The following is a 27,476-nucleotide window of genomic DNA, read 5'->3' as shown; positions in this document are numbered from 1 at the left end:
ACGTCTGTGTTATAATCCTTTGAGTAAAAATAACAATAATATTGATCCTCAAATTGGCAATGAATTTGTTGTATGTTGCTCTCATCATGGCCCCTACTCAAATTGTTTTCTTGATAAAAACTAAATACATTACAATGCCTCTAACCATGGAACCCTTCAAACATAGAATTTATAGACGATTCCCAGCTTGCAATGAGGTCCATGTTCTAAAGTGATGCAAGTATAAGAACTTAATAAGGAAGTTTTTAGTTTGAAAATTGAAAAATACTAACATTTATTATCCAACAATGTTGCTGATTAAATGAGATTTTGATATTATTTTTTTTTTCAATTTACAAGACAAATGAAGTAAGGGCATTTCCAGCCAAATTTTTATTTCACTGTTCATACCTTTCTGATATTTTTATTGCTATTGTGTTTACATTTAAACTACAGTATGGAATAATTGTAAAGAAAATAAAACAAATATAATTGATAAACTTTTGGTTATGATAGTAAGACATATTTTTCTCACATAAAAAATAAATGCATTAATCCTATATACTTTCATATTGACTACTAGTATAAATCCCATACAGTACAAATTTAGCTTTTAAATTATTCCCAGCCAATGTGAACTTCATTTATTATTTAGAATGTTTGCTTATACACCAATCCATATGCTCTTTGAAGAAGAATTAAACTAGGATAGGTCATTGGGATATATGAACATTCAAATCTATGGAACGATCGTCCAGTAATTGCTTGGCTTGAGGTGCGATGAAGCGACAAGCCAGTCTTATGCCAATGGTTACATTATTAGAAATATTATTAAAGGGGGTGATATAAGTTTGAATCGTGGTCTGACTGAAGTTAGATTGATATGATTTCATATATAGAATAGTTTAAGAATTGAGAGGATAACAATGATATATCACAACTCACATAATGTTAATACAACAACAGACAAACGATTGCCTTGCATGTTCTAGCCACAAAGAAGACAAGCCTTGTCAAATAATTACAGGCAGTGAGATGTACATGTAGGCAAACCCATTCCTTGAATTTTAGCCATTATTCTGAATATTTCTTTACACAAATTTTCTATTGAATTATTTTCTATTTTCAGGTATTTTGCTCTGGTCTATACTCGTTATAAACTCATTATAAACTAGTTATTGATATAACTTGACACAAAGTTGTTCCAAAGAGTGCAGTGTAAACGGGTCCTATATTTGACATATCACTACTGAAACAAGCAGAGGGAGAGATTACACATGATGGATTGGCTTGTTTAATTAGCAGATGCTACAAACATTGGGTTGGCGTAACCGCTAACTGAAGTAGATGGGAAAGGGGCCGCTCCTAGTGTCAAATTTTGTAAAGCGTGAATTATAGTGATCCATTTTAACTAGAGGCTCTGGAGTCTGCATTTTTTAATACTCAAGTTTGCAGGGTGGTATTTCAAAAAGTTGTTTGTTGAAGCTCAGTGATTGTACATGACTTTTCATGGCTGGTGAACATTTCTTTGGTAGTCAATTGGATTCTCATTTATTGCCATTTCCCATAGCTAATGGTGAAATCCAATCTCTGTATATAAACTTCTAATTGTTAACAAATGAGCAAAATATTCAATATATTTAAAAAATCCAATCCCATCATAAATATCAGTCACCTCGCTCAGCAGCAGAATGGGTGATTTCAAGAAGGGTGCTGAAATCTGGTGTCAGTGTTGTGACAACACCAACACAAGCCACAACACCGTACTTGAAATCAAGCTGGTGTTGGGAATGACCTCGGAAAATATGACGTATTTCTAGCAGATCGTGTTGAAGGCTGGTGTTGAATGTCGTCTGCTGAACCCAGCACTGCGGCTGGAGTTGACGATCTACGTGTAATTTCCCCATTCACCAACAACAACCAACCCCCAGGATTGGTAAAATCATGATTTCAAGTTCGGTGTTAGTGTTGACAATCTCAAGCTCATGAATAGGCTGCGTACATGGTGAAACATCCCCGTAAAATTAGCTTTTACAGTTAAGATGAGTACAAATCATTTGAGCTTTACATAATTCAACGAAGAAGAATGTTCACTCTTTCTAATTCTTGAAATAATTAAAGCATTGGTATTCTGTAGCATGAGAATTTAATGCATTTCTCTCCGATTTTATCTTTGTCGTCGAGACTTCTCGCGTGAAGTTGAGATGATTTAGCAGCACAGCCAGAGGCATGACGTCATGTGCTATCGATGACGCAATCAGTATAATTCCTCAGAACCCAGCTTGGTGTTGGAGCTTGGTTCAGCGGCCTTTTTACCCTCTTAACACCAACACCGAACTTGAAAATCACCCAATGGTACACAGGTTAACAAGAAACTGATATCCAAATTTTAAATTCATTTCAACAAGAATCCACTTTATCCTTAGACTAAAAGAAAATGCCAAGACTATTTTTGTATATCATCGTCATGTAACTTTCAGAATTTTCCCTAGGTTGATTTCTCTTTCTTTACTTCGTAAACTTGATTATAGAGCCACATGTATGTATCACCCTTAAAGAACAAACGTGATGCAAGATTCCCCCTCTCCCCTCTTTTCTCTTCTCTTATATCACTTCATTACTGACACAAAACAGCTATAATTTATCAAGAGAAATGGCTCAACTATGGGCTGAAATAATCTCAACTCCAAACAGGGAAATGAACTATATCACTTCACGTTCTTGCAATGGATTAGTAATGCACTTACGCCACAACACAGGCTCTGGGACTACACAGACAAAAAAAAAGGAGCAATACAAAAAGAATTATGCATTGAAAACACACGTTAAGAATGGCTAGGGGCTGTAATTGCAAACCCCACATATCTGAAAACTAATTTCCTGCTCATTTAATTGCCTCCTCCATTGAGCAAATACACCTGAGAATCACCCAGGTAGCAGAGAAATCCTCTTGAAAGGCTCTCAAGCTCATGTCAGATGGGCTCTCCACAATCAATTTGAAGATGAAGATTTTAATGAATTTTCTGTTGTTTCTCTCATTTCAAGTTTCATAATCACATATCTGGAGATATACTGAACTGAGAATGCAAGCTCTCAGGCGAATATGTTGGGCTTACCACTGTGATAGAGGGCAAAGATCAATGGTGGAAAAACAATTAATCTTTATTCTTGTTTTGAAAGCTCTACTCCAAGTCAGCACTGAAGGAGAGATACACAAATATCTGAGCATGTATTAGACAACTCTCATCATACGTTTATGTGTATAGAACTATATTTGACAAGAGAATCCATATAAACTGTCCGATAATACAAGCTACTAAACAGAAATTGGCAGCTTTTGAATGTTAATATTACCAATTTGAAATGAATAAGAAAATCAAAAATTAAAATGAAGTATGTGACTTTTCATTTTAAAAATATAATTGCAATTTTATCATAACTGAAAAAAAGAGAAAATGCTTGGCAGCATGTACCGCAATAATTTTGTTACTTGGCAAAATTTTGTGATATCATCATAAAGACATACATTTATCTTTCTAAAGGCATACCGGTATATCACAAAAATGTTGCATCCTGTGAAATGAAATAGAAAGTCTTTGAATATTTCAGGCCTTGTTGAGATTCTGTTCAAAAAAGCTGTGGCATATCGACTTCAAGGAATAAAATACCTTGTAATATTTCTGTAAATATTTACACCTGAAATAAATCTGACCTTGTCTTACATGCTTACAAACATTTTCTAATCTGCCTTTTTGTCTGAACTCTGAAAAGTGTTAGGAAGCAGGTGATAAATTGACGTATGCACAGACAACACAAAGGACTTCAAACTTTAAAGGAGACAGGTGGAAACTATACATTTTGCTATGCTATGTAGGACTTTCAAGGTGATTCACTTCATTCAAACAAGATTTTAAGAAATGAATAAATAATCTTTCAAAACAATTTACTAATTAAAGTGAATGCTTTGAAATTCATGAACCTGACCCCTATTCTCCCTCTCTCTCTAGTTTCTGTATTTCTCTGTCTGTCTCATACTTAATTATTCCCTTCGAAACAAGAGTTAAAACCGTTCTCATTAAAAAGTCTTGAGCTCAGGCAGCATAATATGATATAATAATTACATGTGATCTGGTTACCATAGTAACAATCTGTTTTATATCTGCACTTTTATTTCTATCAGTTCTTACTTGTAAAGTAATTATACACTTGATTTTAATGCTCGTACATTCATGTTAAAAGATAATGGTGAGAATTGTATTCTTTGACTTAATACATTCTCAGGCTTGATGGCTGAAACTAATGTATTGACGAATATTAAAGACAAACAAGCATCCCTCCCCCATCCTGAAATCAGTACTTAACAAACAACTTTGCATCTGTATCAACAAGCTTTAATTGCTTAAATGTCATATTGCCTGCATGAAGAGTAACATGCAATTGAATTATACGAACGCCAGACCAAAGTAGGTTCTATGCTAATTGACAGGACCTGGTGGATGCATTTTTTCATTATCCCATTCATATGATGCTGAATGCAGAAGCAATTCTTGAGCAACTAATTACCATGCAGAGATTATACCTCTCTCTGGATAGAATCAATTTATTTTTCTGTAACATTTTCTGCAGCATTCTCTATCTGCCACAGGAAGTCAATAGTAATTTCAAGAAAAGTTACATGCTCTGTTTTATGAAGGTAAGGATATTATTTAACATGTCCCTCATGCCAAAGAAGAATTTTTTTTAATTTTTTTTAATTTTTTTTCATATATACTCAATTTGGATTCTAAGAAATACAGCAAATTCAATTATATTTCATTTAGTCCAATGTTTACCCTTTTGCCTGGCTCTGTCTACAATGAAAACATTGGCTTGTTCATCAGATGAAACTTTCAACTTTTATCTGTTTTTAAATTCTAAACCCATTGATGGACAACACCCATCCCCCCCCAAAAAAAAAATGTGGCATCTACCCCCCTAGATACAAGACACTGTAGTCTTCTTTTTCCTGACAGATTCAAAAGCTGATTGATTTTATATTTACAAGATTTTCTTTATACTTTTAGAAGCATTGGACTACCTCAAGCTCAAATTCATTCCAAGGGTTCTGGAAATGCATGATGGGATGCACGAATGAAAAGAAAGTTATCATTGAAGAGTATGACAGTATCTTCCTTTTCCATTTCCGTGCAAGCATCGAGTATAGTAGAGCAGGTGGTTAGAGACAAGCTGGATAACAAACCCATCCGGTATTTCCTATTCTCTCAATTGCAGTTGGATAAAATGGGGCCTACCATTCCCCCTTTTTGAAAGATGATCTATAAATTAAACTACTCTGGAGTGACAGACAAGCGATAAGGCCAGGCCCCCCCCCCCCAACAAAAAAAAACAAAAAAATTCACCCCCGAGGAAAAATGGGGGTCAATCGATCAATTAATTTCTAAAACCTTATTATATGAATTTAACAGATCTTTTTTTTCTTGAATGTATTTTTTAAATTGAGATCGAGTCAGGGTCAAGTAAGAACAAGTGCTATCAATCTGCTCTACTATGCTATTCTCCAGTTTGGGAGAATTATTTTCTTGTTTTATGAAGAAAAATTACAAAAACTAGGGTCGATCAGCACATTTTTCTTTCTTTATTCAATTTAACGAATTTTTAATGCCATTTATCAATTTGCGTATTTTTTTTACGGAAGTTGTGTCAAAACTAAAAATGTTAGATTCATTTTTAAAAAAACAACATCTAATTCTGTTTGTTAGAAGGTATTTACCAGAGATTTTGATCAATTCCCATGCAATTATGAAAAAGAACATGACATTTCAATATTTGCAATCATAAGTCTCAAAACTATTTACACATCACAACATCTGATAACACAAAGATAAATTTCTTTAGAGCACGAGAAAAACACAAATGGAAAGATATGTACCCTTGGGACAAGAAGAAAAATACATAAAGCCTTCATGCAACTTAATATCCCCTTTTCTCCCTATTTTGACTACATAATCACTTAGCACCCATGCATTTTTCGATGGCAGATTATATTCTTAGGGGCAATGAAACAACACAGGATATTTTGATGCATTTTAAAAGAGTTGAACATTTTTGGGGTCGAGAAAGAATGTCTTGTTTACCCTCAGTAGATCTACTTTCAACCAAGCTGAAAAAAAGCTTCTGTATTTCATGAAATATTTTTTTAGGCTATGCTGACATCATATCGAAAAAAAATTAAAGAAATGCGAATCGAGACAAACAATTGAGAAAATACTAAGAGTGGTGTAGAGAGTGAGAATTGTTGTCACATCTTTTGCATTTTGAATGGAAAATGAATATTTAAAATTTAACAACTCATACTAATTAATATCCCATGTGTGAAAACAACATGTCTGACTTTGGCTTTTTGGAGGGACTTATATCACATGAATGAATGCTTCAACATTTGAAGTCTTCATACAATAAGTATATCTAGTCCATTGTAGTAATTTCTTTTATCCCCCTTTCCTAGCTTTTGGTACTTTTTCCCATCCCCCCTTCTCAAGCCTCTTTTTTTTCTTGGCCATATTTTTCCCATTTAAATTGTCAATCGGAGAGAAGAAATCAGATCACATAAAGCCATTTTGCAGGTTCATTCAAGAAAAAAAAATCACATTAAATTTTCCGAACGAACCTTGCATGGCTTTCATGTCTTTCTGGTATAGCCATATTCACATTTCCCTTACATTACATTGTGTGAAATCTGTACGTCAAGCAATATGGTTTTTCTCATATTCCAGGGGAGAGAATAGTTCTGCTCTATTTCTTTACAGAGGATGGTTTGGCAGTGATTGATCCATTGCGCTATTTACATTCTTAAAGGTAAAATCGTCAACCTTATTCCAAAATGGCCTTACCCATTTTTTAACATTCCGAGAAAAAAACCTTTAAGGTTTTTCCCTTTCTTAAATTGTAAAGTATATGTCCATTTCTTTGTTTCTGAATTCAATCTCAATATATGAATTTAATGACTATATCATATATCAAATATTTTGAAAAAAATCTGAATATTTTACTTTATATGCAAAACATGTGTTAGAGGCTTTTTGGCACAGTTAAATGATGTGTATTTCTGTCACAACTGAAGCGCACTTCTGCCAAAAGAGATGTAACTGAAGCGTATTTACAGTATGAAAAGAAAAATGCCTCATGCCAAAAGGGCCATTACATAATGTGTGCATAATTTTTGGCATAAAGAAATATGTATGAATATCATTTTGCCAAAAGGCCAGTTGTAATGTAATGTATTCTGGCTGATGATAATAGTCTACCTGTATGGCACATTGCTGCCCTGTTTAAGGACCTTTTGTATATAACCCAAAATTCCTCCATATTTGGGTTTAGGTTCTTTTGGCATGAAGCCAGCAAAAAAAAATCATTTTACAGTAACTAATTTCAAAAGAGATATTTGAGTCTAATTGCCATTCAGTGATTGAAATCATAGTGTCTACACTCTAAAAACTAGTGAAAATGGTGAAAAATGGTAAATCAACTCTTAAGAGAAGACGAGTGGCAGCCCTGAATATATCAAGGCATAAAAGAGCTACCAAAATCAATAGATTTGCAAATAATATCATGATCTCTTCTGATCCTATAAGAACTAGCATTCATATTGACCCAAAGTCGACAAAAATCCAGGTTCCATGTTTGACATTTAAAATGAAAAAAAAGTAGATTACCCTGAAGAAGGAAGCATATTGATGATAAGATCGCCCACAAGATGCAACTAAAGTCCTACTTTGAAGCATAAGATGGCTGTAAGAGAGGTCTATGATGTGTTTGGAGGAATCTTATCTGGCAAGATAGCATCTCAAAGGTTTTGGGGACATTTCAATTATCCGCAAGCAAAGAATTAAACTAGAAGCATATCAATGCAACCTGCACTTTGTGCGTTTCTGGTAGTCTGAGATCAGATAAAACATACATAACATTGAGGGGAGAAGGAATTCCTTTCCTAAAAACAGGAAAGAGTCTTTTAGTTGAAAGATATGCAACTACTTTAATGAAGATGGGATTGGAATCATACAGTTATTTCAATTTGTTTATTATTAATACATGCATTACTACCATCCATTTTCATAAAAGACCTTCTTTCCCTTGTTAATTGACAGCTGTTTCCAAGATGATAAACTATCAAATTGTACATTGAATCTGCAAGTGTAAGGAAAAACAAGGATAAATCAGTAGAAGTAAAAGTGAAATCCAAGGTATATAGTAGTGTTTTAATAAAGTTTGATCCAAGATTAACCGAGAATACAAACAAACTTGAATGATGTTCATGAACAACTACTCATTGTGCATGTTAATGTGATCTCATAAATTTTATCAATGATAAATAGACATTTCTGTCAGGTTTCAAATTACTGTTCAGGGGGGTGTTTCACAAAGATTTAAGCATGACTTAAGTCGCACTTAAATGCCAACGCATACATGATATCCAACGTGCAATCTTATTGATAGATACGCAGTAGTGCGCGTCCTCGTGACAGGATCTGACCAATGCGATCAAGCCTTTCATACAGTATGCAACCTGGTATTTAAGTGCGACTCTAAGTCATACTTAAATCTTTGTGAAACACCCCCCAGGTTTCATATCGGAAGAAAGATACAATGTGACAGTGACAATACTTCAAACACAAAATGTGATTTCAGCTTACAGGGATAAATATCAATCAAAATCAATTTAAGGCAATAAATATATCACATTATTAAAATTGTGAATTTCATTCACTCAATATTTTGTCATGACAAGGTTGTCCTAGCATGTATATCATGCATACAAAGTACATGTGTCACATGTATCACATGAATCTGAAATTGAAGTCATTATACCCAAGTTTCCCATTTTTTTCTGTTTAGAATCAGAATCTGTGTAAAAGGATCAATGATCTTATGCCCTTCACATACAAAGACTCTTCTTGCCTTAAAACATTATCATTTTCAACCAAAGATTAAAAGTATTATTTATATTTTTAAAAGGCCAAATCATATTTTACCCAAAGATACACTCAAGTGTATTTTTTTCTGTTCAGAATCAGAATCTGTGTAAAGCCAAATAGCCAAATAAAGGATCAATGGACTTATGCCCTTCACATATAAAGACTCATCTTGCTTGGAAACAATATCATTTTAAACCATATATTAATGACCTTTTGATTTTAACAGAATATTAGATCCTTCAATAATTAGGTGTTTATCAGACTAATCGTATAGTCTACAGGACAGGAATAATGTCCTTCTGATTTTTTTACCTGCAATAAATTGCCCTTTATAGAAGTTACGCATGTAACTGCATCTACATCATACCAGAGAGAATAGATGACCTACTGACTGTTACATATATTGTAAAAGGAGGTCAATTCATATCATGTGATGTATCATTGATGTCTTCTACTATTCATATTCAATTATCAGTCCATTTAGACCAAGATTGGTAACGATTAACACATTCACACATTTCTACATACAAATTAAATTCATCGGCTGTACATGGAAAGAGACTATGGGTGTTATGATAACATAATACACAATGCATCCGAGGGCAGACGGTGCTACATGCATCCAATTATGATTTCTTATCATCTGCCCACCAGGGGCTTCTGTCAAAAGGCCTAGGATGGTTGGGATTAATGGGGTATCAATAACACCCAGTAAAGAGAACAGCTTAGGATGGGACAAGCTTCCTAATCAAGCATAGCTCAAGGAGAAGATTGGGGAGAAGAGGAGGGGGAGGAGATGGAGAGGAAAGGAAGGGGTGTCATAAGATGTTCATATCTACATCTGATTGCATCTGATCACCACCTCATAGTGCCATAGTACCACCCCACCCCCCCCACTCCCTTCAAGGAGAGAATTAGAGGAGAGGTAGAAGGGGAGGGAGGGGAGGCAGCGAGGGGAGGGGAAGGGGAGGGACTGGAGGGAGGGGAAATGAAGGGGAGGGGGTCACAGGATGTCTGATTACAGCTGCATAGTCCCTGAATTCACAAAGGTGGTTTTTAAAACCATCAGTTGAACACATGGTTTATTTCCTGTATGAATTACGCTTATTTACCACCTATATTTTTAAAAAATATCCAATGCTGATGCGCGCTTTTGTCACAGTGTGAAAAATTGACGCCTGTTGCCGTGGTTATTTACACTATTTTATTCATGAGTCCACTGTTTTGAATAAATGAGTACACTCTTCAAACAGTGGACTCATGAATAAATAGCATACTTAACCATGGCAACAGGCGTCAATTTGGTGCACTGCAACAAAAGCGCGCATCAGCATTGAACAATTTTTAATATATGTGGTACATAAGTGTAATTTATACAGGAAATATGCATAAACCATGGGTGCAACCCATGGTTTTATAAACAACTTTTGTGAATTTGGGCCTTAATTTCTGAAGTTCACACAATTAATTATTCATTATATCTGGTTTAAACACAACGACATGGAGATAAAAGGGAAGATAGATACAAGTAAGAGTTTCACATCTTCACCTGATAGAAAGATAAAATAAACAAAATTTAATAGAACCTCTTTCTTTTAAAGAAAATATTTTTTCCTCTCTGGCATAGGTATCCAGCCTGAAAGCAAAGAAAGACAGATAAATAGACAAAAACATCTGCATGCCTACATTTCTTTGAAATTATATCTCCAGGCAATTTATTTTGACCATCCGTCAATGGTGAAAATTGCTCTTTTCTATTCCGTCGAAAAGGGACTGTCCCTATCAAAGTTAGGCAGGCATGCTCTTTTTATATTTGGAAACTAAATGCAGGGAAATTAGGAAGCATTCCGTGAGAGAAATGCTTGATATAGAGTGGGAAAGTAAAAAAAGGAATGGCCTAAAGTCACATACAGGTTGTCAATCTAGAAATGTATGAATTAGCTTTGGTATGGTACCATATATTCTAAAAGGCCTGAATCTCTGACTATACAAATTGTGACCTCTGCTCACAGGTGCAAGCTTCCAGTCTTAGTCTGACCAAAGGGGTCATCTTCCCATCCACATAGGTACAGGTAGACTCCTTAATCTCAATATTTGAATAAACAAAATAGTCTTCTGTTTCTAACTACAAGGATGTTGTAAAGAAAATGGATGAAGGCTTTAAAGTACTGTAACTGCAGAAAAAATTTCATACATCGGTGGTTATATACTGCTTGGAATTACAGCAATAGATTGGCATAAGAATGTAAATGTAGACGCACAGGTATAAACCAGGGAATACACCTAATCCCTCATAACTTGTGTATTATTACACATGGTGCCAAGACACAGCAGTTGGAATCTCTGACTGCACAAATTGTGACCTCGCCAGACAGGTGGGAATTCTGCAGAGGGTAAGACAAATTGGTCATACTTATTCTTAGGATATCTAAGTATAACAGAAGGTGATAATAATATGTCGGTCTTTATATGAGGAAAACAAATAACATGCCATTACCATGGCAATGCAGTATTTTAAAGAATATATCTTGTGTGTCTTCACTCCAGACATAGATGTTTGTTTAAAGTATTATTAACAATGGGCAAAAACTGAGGAAGAATTTTGTTTCAAAAGATTATTCCTGATTTATTGCTACAATATGCCATTATTGAGGCAATAAATTACTTACGCATTAAAAAAATTGTCTTGAATGTCTTAATTACAAGACCAATATAATCGATGTGTGTGCCATGTTTCATGAGCATTCAGCAGAAAATGAGGAAGTAGTTCAAGCTGCAAGATTTGCAACAGACTGACTGACCGGTCAAAAATTCAGCTTTCTAACCATAATTCCTGCATACAACCTTTTTTGGCAAGCAATGATAGAAGATGATCTAATCTTGTCATGGGATTTTTTCATATATTCAAGTTTAAAAACCCTTAAATGTCAAATTCACCCAAAAAAAGTTGAATTGGATAGAAAAGGAAAAAAAACATGCACAATGATACTAATTTTATAAAATAAAGTGAAAATCAAAAGGCAATAGGATATTCATATACTCTGGAATATGTAAATACTGAAAAAAGAAAGGAGACAGATGACAAATCGATTTCCCAATTTTAATTATAATGTCAATGAAGTTGACCTTCAAAGGGATGACTGGATTTCCATCTAAATTTATTGTATTTGTACATGCACACGTCAAACTGCTTTTACCTGCAAGGAAGAGGGAATGACTTTTATTAAAAATTTGGCAAAGAATTGAAATGAAAATATGCTATATCGTGCACAAAAATAGATTTACATGGAAGATGGGAGTTCATCAGTCTGTAATCAGAGAACAGAGGATATATGAAGATTGTAGAGAATCTAGTTGGGGTACTGTATATTACCTTCCACAATAAACTGGTTTGGAAATTCCACAGGGGATTTCTGGGAACTGGCATTCATGATACAAAAAATTGTGAAAAGATTTGCTTTCTGACATCTGAAAATTTTCCATGGATACACAATACATGAAAAGACTTGTGAGCTCTTGTTGGTGACAGGGTCCCCACACATTTTCAATATACAGTATTTAGGCTAGGCCTATACAAATGGGAAAAATGACCATCTGCTTTTTTTTTGTTTTTTTTTTGCATGGTCAGCCCACCCACTTTCAGCTGAGCCCCTCACCTCCATCCCTCCTCCTTCAGTATCAAAATCATTCAACATCCCCTGATATGTGCTAGACATGAAGATGATTTCAACACAGTGATACTTGAAGAATGACATTACACAAAAACCTTATAACTGAATTCCATAAACTGCCATAAAATATTTAAATTTCAGATAGATTTCCAGAAGATTAAACACATATCCAATGGCATAATGTCTTGGTTGAATTGATATTGCAAAGGCTCATTGAATTCAACAGTTGATATTGAAGAAAAAAGAGGAAGTAGGCTGAACCGATCCATCCTTCTGCTATAAAAAGAGAGAAGAAATTTTATCCTACCTTGGATTAAAGCCACCAGAGTCCTGTCAACTAGCGCTCTACAAAATCCACACCAAGAAGAATGAAAGCAGACTACACTACTATAGACTGTCCTGTTTAGCAAAGCACCAGAAAGCACATGTACCAGACGCTACGGTCCCACAAAACATTAGCAGCCGTCCGTATGGCAACACAAAGAATGCACTCACTGGGACTCGCTATGTTGATATCTACCGCAGATGATGATGGTTGAAGAAAAACTCGGGATGCTTCATCAGACCGGTGGATGTCTGCCAGGGTGGTCGGTCGTTATGAGCATGAGTGTGTGTGTGTGTACTTGTCCGTGAATCTTCATTAAGGAAGCCCAATATGGGTACACCGTGTGCAGGGGGGTGTGAGTGTGTGTGCACATTTGTTTGCCCTTGTCCTGTAATGTATGTATGTGGCATAACGAGGGTGATGGTGTGTGTGTGTGTGTGTGTGTGCGCGCACTCATTTACATCCTGACGTGTGTGCTCTTCAATTTGTGCTTCTATTAATATCACATACTCCTGCAATGCAGCAACATAGGACAAAGTCCCATTTCAAGAATAGCGAATTAAAAAGACAACTCAACATCATAATCGCATCACTCCGTCTGCTATGCAAATATGTGTCCTGTATAAAATAATACGCCAATGCGGAGAAATTGATATCATTTCATGGTCATACCAATGGGACTGTAATGCCCATATTGAATCCGTTATTATGATTACTGCCTTAACCTTTTAGTCGTGCTTCAGGGCACTTTGTTCTTTTGCCAAAGAGCAATTTTGGCAAGTAAACTAGCTTCAATTATTGCTCCAAAGACTATAGCTATAAACCTGTTGTTGATGCTGAACATGTCAAGATTTTAATCAGAGATCCATACTGGCTCTGGGTGATGTTTTTATTGCTTCAAGAATTAAGATCTCTAAGATCTTACTTCATACTAGGTTTCAGTAAGCAAGTGGGGTCATCTTAAATGATAGATTAGATAAGATAGATAGATAGATGTAGTAGTAGTAGTAGTAGTAGTAGAAGCAGTAGTAGGAGTAGTAGTAGTAGTAGTAGTAGTAGTAGTAGTAGTAGTAGTAGTAGTAGTAGTAGTAGTAGTAGAAGTAGTAGTAGTAGTAGTAGTAGTAGTAGAAGTAGTAGTAGTAGTAGTAGTAGTAGTAGTAGTAGTAGAAGTAGTAGTAGTAGTAGTAGTAGTAGTAGTAGTAGTAGTAGTAGTAGTAGTAGTAGTAGTAGCAGTAGTAGAAGTAGTAGTAGTAGTAGTAGTAGTAGTAGTAGTAGAAGCAGTAGTAGTAGTAGTAGTAGTAGTAGTAGAAGTAGCAGTAGTAGCAGTAGTAGTAGTAGTAGTAGTAGTAGTAGTAGTAGTAGTAGTAGTAGTAGTAGTAGCAGTAGCAGAAGCAGTAGCAGTAGCAGTAGTAGCAGTAGTAATGGTAGTAGTAGTAGTAGTAGTAGTAGTAGTAGTAGTAGTAGTAGTAGTAGTAGTAGTAGTAGTAGTAGTAGTAGTAGTAGTAGTAGTAGTAGTAGTAGTAGTAGTAGTAGTAGTAGTAGTAGTAGTAGTAGTAGTAGAAATAGTAGCAGCAGAATAAGAATACGAATACAAAACATTAAAAAAGATATAAAAATGAAACATCACTCCTTGCTTAATTACTCCCTAAATTTAGGACCAAGATTTGCATCTAAAATAAGGCAAGAGAACCAGATACATGGACCCATTGCCCACCTGGGTAATGGGCAGCAAATGAAAATAGATGTCATAATGTGCTCAGATAGTGATATGATTCTCAAACCCCAGATCATAACATATCTTGATGCATGTAAACCCCTTTACCTTTCAGTTGTGGTTTTCTGAAGTGATTCTCCAGGTAACATGTGAAGAAGGGTTAAGTGTAAACCCTCTACAACTACTTTTATGCAGTGCTTCTGAAGACCAAGTTCACTCAACTGGCTGAGATAGTCTGCTGATCTAGACTTTATTTTACATTTGAAGACTATCCCCTCCCTCTTTGTGAACCCTTTTAAATATCAATTCAAGAGACTGAAAGAAAGACAAAATCTTATTTTCTCTGAAAATTCCCCAAAAGAAAGAGTAAACATATACTGCCTCGCATTATTTTTCAAAAATATAATATATTTATTTACAAAATTAGTTTTTCTTTATGAACTGTGTAACGCAACCCACAACTGCTGGATAACTTTAAGGATGAAATAGCTAGCCAACCCCCAAATAATGGGAATTTACTTTAAAGATCTAATGAATATGATTAAATACAATACTAATAAAAAAAACAATAATGCAAATTTGGAAGTGTTAAGAATACTCAATATTAGGACTACAGCATGACCGAGATCAATACAGAAAAAAATTGAATGGTCGTAAATTTTGTTGTCATATGGAGCAGAAGCGAGTCTAAATTGGTGGTTGTAGTCAATATTGTGGGGAACAAGAATATATTTAAACAAAGAGAATGTCTATTTTTTCCATAAACTGCCTTAATTTCTTTTTTGTTGGCAGAATATTATTCTCATGCCTATACATTCAAAGATCCACTTCACTCAGTGCCTTCCATCTATGCTCTCTATTATAAGATTGTTTTAAAGAAAATCTAATATGATCATTTATTACACATTTGGAACAGAAGATATAGGCCTAATAGTTGATAAAATGAAAAGCATTAGTCCTACAGTCTTGAAATTGTTTTAAGTAACAATCTCAAGTTGAGTTACGGTTAAGGCTATAGCACACAGAAGAAAAAGAACATGAGAGCTGCAGAGACTCACAGACCAGACATTCCCCCTATGACTGGTGTGAAATTGGCAATCAATGGCTTGCTTGAGTATATGCAATGCATTATTCCATCACCAACACTTCCGCCACCACCACAACAAAGTTTCCCTTCATGGAGGAGAGACTGAAAATGACCATTTCATTCTATTAACGAGGATGTGGTCTAGGTTTCCTAGCCAGAGAGATGGTGAGCCTGACCAAGCATTATCACATTATCACCATCCTTGCGGGTAGTTGGTTCCCTTGGGAGGATCTTTCACCTTCATCATCTGCATCACCATTGAGCAGACGAGCACCACGGCCCTGTTACACAAAGGTTAGCGATTAATTGCATTTTGCTCAGTACACTGCTGCAGAACCAATCAGAATTGTCCTTTAAGATAAAGCAATTAATCGCTAACCTCTGTGTTATGGGGCCCAGGAAGGAAGAAGGATCGGGGCCCCATCTTGCAAAGAGTTACAATTGATCCAATCAATCGTAACTCTATGGAAAGCCATCCGTGTCATGATTTTTTGTACAGGAAATTTGCACAATGTCCTTTGTAAACAAAGAGAAGCACAGGGAATTTTGCAGAAAACAATGAATGCATGAATATACATCATAGCTAGAAAATATTTTGAACAAACATGCATAATAGATGTTGAAGTTGCTGGCCGTCCATAGTGGCCATTGATCGGATCAATCGCAACTCTTTGTAAGACGGGGCCCAGAAGTATGGATGATGGGGGGAAAACACACTGAGAGGTAACTGATCTATGTAAAACACATAGATTTGCTATTTAATCCAGTCTTTAAAGCCAAGATCAGAAATAGCAATTTAAAATGAAACATTTCAAAATTACTTTCCTTATCCAATCCAGTGCATTTTGTCATATTTGCGCATAATATGCACCCTTTTTATGACATCACACATATGTGCTAATCCTGAGATATTGGTCAACCACAGAGTAATCAACATGTTTTAATAATATTTCTTCTTTTTCAAAGTGATTTCAAACCTCATTGAAAACACTGCAGTTTCCCTTGGATCTCACTGCAAGTTTAACTGATTAATTTTTCCCTAGGGATTCATTGTTTATTTCAATATTTCTTCTTTTTCATTCTCACCTTGAGGCAGCGGAGGGAAGTATATTTATTTCTTTTGTTTGCTGTTTGTTATTCACATTTTGGAAAGGGCTAGATCATGATAATTACACCCCCCTCCTCCTCCTCCTCCCATTTTCTCACTACAAGGATTTGTGTGAATTAACACATTTCAAAGTGAATACTTTGAACACTAGACAAGATACGATTTTAATATTCAACATCAGACCGTATCAAAGTCCTTAGATTCACATTTAAATATATATATAATCTTCCCTAATTCCAGTAACAATGCCTTTGATAAATCCATGAGTTTGAAACATTCATAATTAATTTTCTGTAAATTGTTTCTAAACTGTAAAAAAAATATACTGTATCCGAAATCAAGCATTCAAATAAGGGTGAGAAGAAAAAAGGCCTTTATGTATGAAGACATTGCACATGAAACACTTAAAATAATTCATGCAATGGTTACGTCTATTTTCAGCAGTGGAGATATATTTTTACCCTTTTTCGATCACACTGAAGGGTATCTGTTAAGATATTCAATGTTCTTGAAGCCTTAGGCAATGCACAAACGGGACTAACCAAATTTGCCCCTGATTGCTGTAAGACAAATCACGTAAATTGGAGTGATAGCTTCAATTCCAGTCGTGTTTCTCAGGAAGGAAATATTTCCCCTCTTTTTCTCTTTATCTTATATATGTATCCCAATTTGTGCTTTTCTACGGTTCCACTTCTTTTTAAAGTTGAAATTTCTTTCTTTCTCACTCTTTATCCAAATTTTAAAATTAAACTTTCTCTATATCTCTATCTCCCTCTTATTTAATCTCTCTGCTGCTCTATATTTCTTCCTTCCTCTCTCTGCTCTACTCTCTTATTAATTTGTTAACCATGAAATATATATAGATTTATATAAAAAACACTTCTTAGAAACAGACAACTTCCATCAAACAATAAAAAACACAATTTGGTAACCAGCTCTTGAGTGATATTATCAGTACACTCCAGTGTTGTAGTCAAGGCTCAAACCTCCAAGGCCAAGGCCAAGGCCAAGGCTTTAATACCCAAGGCCAAGGCTTCAATAACCAAGGCTGAGGCCAAGGCATGGAAACCCAAGGCCAAGGCCAAGGCCTGAAAACCTCAAGGCCAAGGCCAAGGCCAAGGCCAAGGCCAAGGCATTTCAATTGTACAATATATGGGAAAAAAATTAGACAACAATGCTTAGGCGGCATACATGACACACAGGACCAAATGTATAAAAGGTGTGAGCGAGCAAAATTTTTTTACCCTTGTACATTTAAAATGAAAATAATTTCATGATAGATCATGTAGATTTAGACATAAAAACATTTAATTATTGTTCTAGGCGATTCACATTGCAATAATTATTATTACCAAGGTGATCTGATCCTGGCATGCCCATTCTCAACATATGTCTTTCTCCTCTACCTGGTACAGGGGAGGCAGAATGTATTTTTTTGTGGGGGGAGGTCAAAGCCAAAAATGCACTTACAATATAAGTCAAAATGAGAATTTTGGTGCAGTTCAGCAAAGCTATTTTAAGTGATTTCTAATTGATAAGACAGATATTTTGATTTAGGCTTTAATTTCCCGCTATAGAAAGCATAACGAGCAAGTGGTTTTGAAAAAAAAAAATTTGAAGTTGTAAAACTCGATTTTGGGTCAATTATGGTGCTAATCACTGTTAAAAGGGCATCCTTGCGAGATGTTGTAATAAGATGTAATAAGAAATGAAATTTAAATATTTCGAGCTGTTTTTGTTATCATGAAAAAGGTGTGCATCTTACTAAACAAATTAACGCGAGCACAAAACACAAGCTGAAATTTTTACTAACCAGAAAAGGAAGCTGTTCTGGACTGCATTTAGTGACTCATAAATAGGATACATAACTCACCAATCAAATAATGCGAGCGCAAAGCGCGAGCTCAAAAATTTGTAATATTCTGACCTAAAAACTAGACATTCTAAGCATTTTTTTGTGTTGAATGCGAACCTTACTTAATAATTTATGCAAGCACAATCCAAAAGTTGTTGATTTTGAAACCTAAAATTTTGCTCTGTATGCCATGCTTGGCCCCTCAAAATTTTTGGCTCATCATGCCATTGATGCCATAGCCCATCTGGAAATGACACAATTGAAGTTTGTGTTCAAGTTTACCGAATCTTTTCAGAATATCATTAAGACTTAAAACATTCTTGTTGGTCAAAGAAAATAATACAAGGAAAACCTAATGGAATAGAAATCAACCTTGTTATCATTCTTTAGAGTAAGCTATTTTTAAAGTATGAAAATTGCTGTCAAAATTGCAGTCAGATCTGTCAGAATGATTCCTGTCATAAGATCACTATAATCAGTGGCGTACCGTGGGTCACGGTATTGGGGGCACCAGTAAAAACTTGGAACTGCCTTGTGAGCTCGCGAAGCGCGCCCAGTTGCCAGGTATACTGATCTAATAGAGATATTTTTATAAGGACAGTGCCGATAAACGGACATGTATCTCACTAGTCAAATAATGCGAGCGCGAAGCGCGAGCTTAAATTTTTTGATATTCAAACCTAAAAAGGGACATTACAATCAGTCTTTTGTAATCATGATAGTACCTGTCTCACTAAATAATTTGAGCACGAAGCGCAAACTAAGATTTTTGTAAATATTGACCCCAAACAGGAAGATTTTAAGGACTATATTTTAGGAATCTTTTATGTATTAAGATTATACACATCTCACCATTGTCATTTAATGGGAGTGCCAATAAACGCTTGCTGATTTTGTTAGAATTACATCTAAACATGCACATAAAGCAATTGTAATCATGATTAACATACCCATCTCACTAATCAAATCTTGCGAGCGCGAAGCGCGAGCTGAAAATTTAGGAAATTCAGACCTGAAGAGGGGCATTTTAAGGCTTGTTTGTAGGAATTCAAGAATACGTACTTCATTAACCAAAGGATGCGAACGCGAAAATTTTTGATATTCAGATCAAAAAACAGAAAAAGGGACATTTTAAGGACTCATTCTAGGAATTGATGGAGAGCAGACATCTTTCACCAATTCACTACTGCGAACGTAAGCACGGACAGGAAATGTTTTATATTAAGACCTTAAAATGGGACAATCACTTAAAGTATTCATGAAAAAGAAGCATACTATTGTACATGTAAAAGAATGACTCGAAATGCGAGGAAATATATTTGGTAGTTTGGTGTATATTGACTTGAAAACGGGAGGTTTTAGTATAACAGGATTATATATCTCGGTAAACAGACAATGGGAGCACCAGGAACAATGAAGACATATATGCCCTGAGCCAATTATGTTTCATTTATATGAAAAAAAATGTTTCTTATGTAATGTAACATAATAATGTAACATTATAATGAACATTAATGTCTTCTTTCCCACTACGTTTCTCTTCCTTTCTCCCTCTTTTCCTCCTTTTTTTTAGTCAGCCGATTGGGGGAGGAGGGGGGGGGGCACGTGCCCCCATGCCCCCCTGTAGTTACGCCACTGACTATAATCCTAATCATAATTATTGTCATTATTATTGATATTGTCATCCTTATTAGTCATGATTACATCATATTACCAATAAATGATATTAATTTTCATCACTTCTCTTTGTTACACAATTATGTGATGATAATTGCAATTGATGGCACTGCTAAGTACACTTACTGCTTCTGCTGCTGCTGACTGGTAGTATTTAGTGTCATTAGATGTACAGAACAATTGAAACATTTATAATTACTTTTATAAAACAAATGAAAGTACAAAATACAAAATGCCTTGAAAAAGCCTTGAAAATGCCTTGAAATTTCAAGGCTCAAAATCCTCAAGGCCAAGGCCAAGGCCCTCTCAAGGCCAAGGCTTGAATGTTCAAGGCCAAGGCTTTGAAAAAATAGGCCTTAAGGCGCCTTAAGGCCAAGGCCGAGCATCAAGGCACTACAACACTGGTACACTCACATCGTTTTACGAAAAGCAAGCATAGTACTGATAAATTTGTTTTAGCTTCTCACAGAACTAAACATATCGTAAACTATAAAATCAAAATAAACATCTGGAAAAAAACTATACCAAGTATATTGTATTCAATGATAAATGATATAATACAAAATAAGTTTATTTTGTAATATGTAGATCACCCGTCATGATTACATATTAAATCAAGTAAAAAAATCAAAAAATCAGAATTAATAATAACACTTTGATACTTGTCAATGTGAACAAAATTGAAATAAACCTTACCGGATAATCATTTGCATTTCCATTGCGATAGACATGATGTTTGTATCCGTTCATCCTACTGACACTGTTAGCACCATTCATCTTAGATCTGTTCATCTCAGAACCATTCATCTTAGATCCGTTCATCTCAGAACCATTCATCTTAGAACCATTTATCATCATTAGGAATCAGATCATTTGTCAATCAGAATCTAAAAAAATCACGTTTTGCTGATCTATTCTTGAATGATGTTATCAATAAACTCACATCGCTTTACGAAATAGCTGGCATACTTCCCGATGACTCCCAATCTGGGATTTTATTCAGCGCTATTTGGGCCCGATCGCAAGTGCAAAATGATTGACCGGAAAATATAGTACACTCGATATTTTCCACTGTGTTAGGCAAGATTCTCGTTAAAGAGATGGGGAAGGATTGAGAATTGATCACATCATAACGTCTGTTGGAGATTACAGGAGCATCCTTCTGAGATGACAAATTATGGTGAATTATCCCCAATCAGAGGTTTTTGATGCGGTGCTGTTGACTGTCTGCGAGTTTGTTAAAGCAATGAAAATGGCAGAACTGGAGTATGATAAATCACCATTGTTGAAATCATTCGCTGATATGGATGATCACATGGGATCCGATGATTCCTAACTGAGCAGTAATCCTTACAATCAAGGTAAGAATCATCAGTTGAGAATTAAAAATGGTCTGTAAGTTGAACAGTAAAGGTAATGCAAATAGCAAAGCTCTTGAATGTTCTCACAAAGATTTCACAAAGCTTCAGAACTCCACCTGCATTACTCACAGCATCCAACCCGATCAAAATCAAAATGGAAATACATAAATATATGGTAGAGAAAGGACAGGTCAACAGACATTCCTACTCAAACAACCAAGCAGACCTAAAACAAACTTTACTTGATTCTTCTGAAGTAAAATTGTAATAACATCACTGAGCTGTCAAACAAGCTAGCCCTAGTTCTCTGACGATGTCGTCAAACCTATCAGCAACTCATTCGGCAGTTTGCATTAGCTTGACTAAGCCACCTGTATAGATATCACTGTTATGATATGTTTTTACTTTATGCTCTTATTGACAGGGCATATCACCAACTGCCCATTTCACTACCCCAATCTTGTCACGATCAATATGCAAATGGCCTCGTGTTCATTTCGGAACTTAAATAGATTAGTCCAGCAATCAGCTCGTCAGGGTAACGAGTGGCAGAAATGTACGCACATCCCATGACATCTACACAGACAACTATTCTTGTGGAGTTGTTTTTTTCCTCTTCTTTTTCATCATTACCAGATGGATATCATCACCAGTTGGGTATTACATTGAAAGCATTTTGGGCCTTATTGGTATGCCGATACACGGTGAAGAAGCCATAACAGACAACAGGGCTATTAAATCGTTAACTACAATTTCCATGGATTCAAGAGGCAGAAAGGAAAAGTGATCATAATTGCAAAGAAAATTGGGAGGGAGAACAAAAAAGACTCAAGAGAGAGAGAGAAAGAATTGTTAAATGTGAGAGAATGAGAAAATAGAGGGTTGAAAAGAAAAAAAAATGATAAAGACAAAGGAAAGTTAGGGGGAAAAATAATATGGTGATAAATAAGAAAATGGAAAGAGAAAGAGAGAGAGAGAGCCAGAAATACAATAGAAGTGATAGAGAGGCGATGATTACGTTTATAAATTCAAACCACAAGGATCAGCACCAGAATGCAATTATAAAATGTGTGATGTTGAAAGCATCCCAAAACAATACCATAAGAAAAGAGATAACAAACAATAGAAAATTCTCCATCACTCATGAAATGATGATCAGTACCCGTGAACAAAAGATGCTATCTCTGATAAAGTAATCTATCTAATGAAAATGGAACAAGTGAGATTACTATCATCATCAAGTCTTCATCAGTCCAAACCAAAATGTAATAAAGCTCTTAAGCAAGCTGTATTTTTATTTTTAAGGCAGTGCAATATTCACAAAGATCACTTTTGGAATTGAAAATACATATTTATTTGTACTGTATATAAGACATATATGCCCTTGGTGGCTAAGTTGAATTTGATCTATTAATGAAATACAGTATGGAACAAACATCGATAAAACTTTTGCAGAAAATGTTATTAAAGCAAAATGCATTATTTATTGTCATTATTTGGGGATCCTTCAATGATTTCCAATGAATTTTAATGCATCATTCTAATAAGAACTTATAAAATCAAGGCTATATTACTATGCATCCAACTTGGAAATACATATATTTATGCAATCTACACATGCATAGAAAATCCTTATTCCATTTACCAAACTACTACTACAGCACCTAAGTATAAATATATTCCAGGACGTTAGCCTACCAAGAATAAAGGTAAGAAGTAGAGAAGTTGATTCCTGAATATGTGATCTAAGTTCAAAATCCAATGAATGCATAAATGACAAATATGGAAAGAGTTTCATATTGGTATCTCAAAAAAGAACTTGAAGAGCCCTGTCTCTTCGTATATTACTAGCAAGCATGTGTCTTTGCAGTCAGGTAGCACCCAAAAGCATACAGAAAGCAGAGCTTTAGAGGTTGACAAACTGGCATCACTAAAACACAATGCGAACCATTCTGATTAATAGAAAGGTAAGAAGATGCATATCCATAAGTCCCCTAGGTATTTTTACTCTACCGCTGGAAGATCAAAATAAGATATGAAATCCATCTTCCAACCTGCAATTAAATTACACCAAGCAGAATAGAAACATGCACTTGAAGATATTATCCTTGAGAGAAATAAACCAAGATATCTGCTTCACAAACATAACACTGCGCTCTCATCTAGCTTTTGATAACATCAATCTCACGTCACTTTTCTCTCAAACGAGACTTGACATCACATAAGGAGTAGAACCGACGTTGGAAAAAGGTGATGAGAAATGAAGTCTTGATATTTTCAAAGCAACATGGACTCCTATATTAAAGGTGGCATGTTTGTTGGTTGCTTCGGCTATTCCCAAGTGTAATGGTGCGACAGAAAACGATGCAATAACAGCATCATGTTCGGCTTAGTCCAGCAAGAAGCGGTCCTGACGAGCCAATCAAAAATTGAGGTTTACTTTCATAAAAGAAACATGAAGAAAGGAGCACATCGGTTAGGTAGTTAATAACCCCAAAGTAAATGTTAAAAACATACTGCTTTTGAAAGATACGAAGGCACTGAACGGTAATACTGAAGTCATTCCATAAACACTAGTCAAACAATGTGAAGGATGACGATCCTATGTATATTTGGAAATCATACCCAGAGCAAAATTGAAAGCTTAAGGTATTAGACAGATGGAGTAAAGTGTATTAAAAGATAAGGTTGGCATATCAGTCAAGCAAACATATTTTTTTTACCGTACAAAGGTTACTCATGGCAAAGTAGGACTTGAAATAACAATCAAGAATGTAATGAATGAAGTAAAATCCAACTCTAATGCCCTTTCTTCATTCCCTCTCCATTATTCTTCACAACATTTCTATTTTTTACCATTTTATTCAACCTAGCCATTGTGCCTCCATGTATATACTTCTTTTCCAACCTCTTCTATTTCTTTCATGTTTTACCTTCTGCTAGCCACTTTATCTCCCATCATTGTCCTTCTCCTATCCCCTACACCTTTTCCTCATCTTTTTTATTCATTTTTTTCACCTGCACATTTAACTCTAAAGCCCTTTCAATGTACAATTTCAACCTACATGTATTGGTATAACCCATGAGCGTTCATTCTCTCAAGACAACACCTGAAATTAAATCTAACAGAATTTTTTTCAGCATAATAATAACCTTTTATATAGTGCTTAATACATCAGAACGACGTCTCTAGGCTTTTTACAGAAATAAAATTACCCTGGCATAATTAGATTAAAGAAGAGTAAGCATTAAAGTTTATTAGGGTCAACATAATTTACAACACATAAAGATATTCATAAACCCTTAAACCCTCCATAGATATAAACTTTGTTCTTCTCCAATTACATTTACCTTTTTAAAGCTTTAGTTATCTTAGATATGTTATGTCACTAATCTGAATATTCATAGTCCTGGGAATTTCTAGCTCAGACATCTGTTCATAGCCCTTATCATCAAAATGGAGATAAGTCTTATATTCTTAAAGGGTGAAAATAATAAAGGGTTTTCAGATGTGATGTCATCTCTTCAGAACCAATAAACAGAACACGTGTCATCAAGAGCAACATGGTTTCTTCATTCAGTTTTGGAATAATTTAATCACCTGTCTTTATTTTCAAAAGCTAAATGATAATGCTTTGAATACTTATAAACACAGGAAAACACATTTAGCCATCACTTCCAATACGTCAAGAAGGATGAGAAATTATAAATGGCAGCTTACATATATATGATATTTATGATCAAAAACACATAACTGCATGATCATAAATTCATCTGATGATTTGATCATTTGCAAAGATATTCCTTATTAATAAGTTTTATAACTTGTAGTCTCCAAGCTGGCAGTGGATTCATTAATCTCTTATCCCCTCCCTCATGCAGGTTACCCTGAATTTCAAAGTACACATGAGCTGATGGCATTTCTTTTAGGATACGAGTAAAAATATGATTTAATGCCTTATGGCATATAGATGTTGTCTAGACAGATGATGCTGAGGAAAAAAATATCCTTCCAAAATGGATAGCATAATTGATTGACAGGCTCTCTGTTTCAAGGCTTAGTTTGTAGATGGGGGTTTCTTAATCAATAGAATAGGATGATCGCTAGGTAGATGGAGATACCGTTTTCCCTGCAAGGACGGCAGGCTTTTAAGACCAGCCAGTGGTAATAATCATAATGATAATTCACGGACATGTGGCTAGAGCTGGAAAAGTCAGGTTAATAAAGGATGGATGGTATTTGGGCTCTACTGAGTACTCATTCGATATTCTATATTTCTTATATTTGCTGCCTGACGTGAACATCAACACAATCACCCCCTATGCCTCCCCCTCTCCTGAATCTCCCTCCTCATCCTCTCTCTCAATCTCATTCTATCACCCCGTGCTCTCTCTTTTCCCTCTCTCCAACTCTTCCCCCTCACGATCTTACTTTTCCCTTCAACAATCTTACTATCCCCCCCTCTCTCTCTATCTTTCTCCTTTCCCTCTACTAATATCCCTGTTCCTAGTGATCAATATTTTTTCATGAATATAAATACCATTGCACAGTGAAATAAAAGTGATTCAAAATACTGAATGCAGTTTTGTCCTCATGGACAGGGCTGTTCTGTTTCCCCAACCATCACAGTCACTGCCTTTACCCCCACCAATCACTTTATCAAATTCCTCCATTATGAAACCAATCCACCGCGTATTGCAGGAGCCTTACCTCAATGAGCCTATCCTCCCTGCTGATCTCTAACGTCTTCTTGATGGCTTCTAGCTCCTGCTTCAGGTTCTCCACCTCCCGGTCCCTGACTAGCGCCCTCTGGGCACTCACTGCCATCTCTCTGGCCTTCTGCTTCACCATCATCCTCTTCATCTGTTCCACATCTGGAACCATGCCGGTGGAGGTTGCTGGGCGCAGCGACTCTTGGAAGCCAGTCGTGATAGCATTGGTGGTGTTAGTGGTAGCAGTGGTGATAGAGGTAGGAGAGATTACCGTAGCTGATTTTGATACTATTGGGCCATTGTCTGTACCTGATGACCTCTGCAAAGGCAGATATTGAAAAGTTTGAAAATGTTTGTGATTTGTGAAAGTTTATCACTGAATTGTGCGCATGGTGTTAATACCACAAATAAAATATGAATTGATATCAAGGTACATGTAGGATATACACTTTCACAAAACAACAAAACAAGTTTATTAACCTTATAATTAAAACTTGAGAATATATGCATTATCAAATCTACCATGGTAACTTGTCAAATACATCAAAGAAATATAGTAATTTGCAGGAAATTTAAAAGCTTGAAAAAACTGTGTTAATTAATGCCCTATTGGTATATTAGTCAATCTCTATGAATGAACAAAATGCCCAGTTAGTTTTTATTTGTTGCTGCTACTGTATATCACTACCAGCTAAAAACAAGAAGCATTCGTATTTTCCCTCCAACGATGAAAACCTACATGGTGAAAAACATGGAGGAAGAAAGGTAGATGAATCAGGCGAGGAGATCGCAGACAAAATACTTATTACCCTTGCCCCAGAGGAGTATGCTTGTTGTAAAAAATCACGTAATTATTGATTACAAACATGGTTGGTGTCTATCATCCATAGCTGCCGACATGACATTAATGTAACAGCAAACATGGCTTGGATGATTGATGACCCAATTCACATCTTAATTTCCCAATGATGTATTTCGACAGTAAACACATACTATCATCCGGGAAGTATTACC

General features: G+C 35.5%; 1 protein-coding gene across 1 annotated transcript in view; it reads right to left on the bottom strand.

Annotated features, from left to right (window-relative positions):
• Positions 1-23,809: 23,809 nt before the first annotated feature.
• Positions 23,810-27,476, bottom strand: part of LOC121409023 — a 32,098-nt gene continuing 28,431 nt past the window's right edge. Inside the window, exon 5 of the mRNA XM_041600802.1 lies at positions 23,810-26,781. Within this exon, the coding sequence (XP_041456736.1) occupies positions 26,410-26,781 (372 nt within the window). The 3' untranslated portion in view covers positions 23,810-26,409. The remainder of the gene's footprint in view (positions 26,782-27,476) is intronic.

This window comes from Lytechinus variegatus, chromosome 2 (assembly GCF_018143015.1).
Source record: "Lytechinus variegatus isolate NC3 chromosome 2, Lvar_3.0, whole genome shotgun sequence".
Lineage (NCBI taxonomy): Eukaryota > Metazoa > Echinodermata > Echinoidea > Temnopleuroida > Toxopneustidae > Lytechinus > Lytechinus variegatus.
This window is presented reverse-complemented; position numbering and strand designations above follow the sequence as displayed.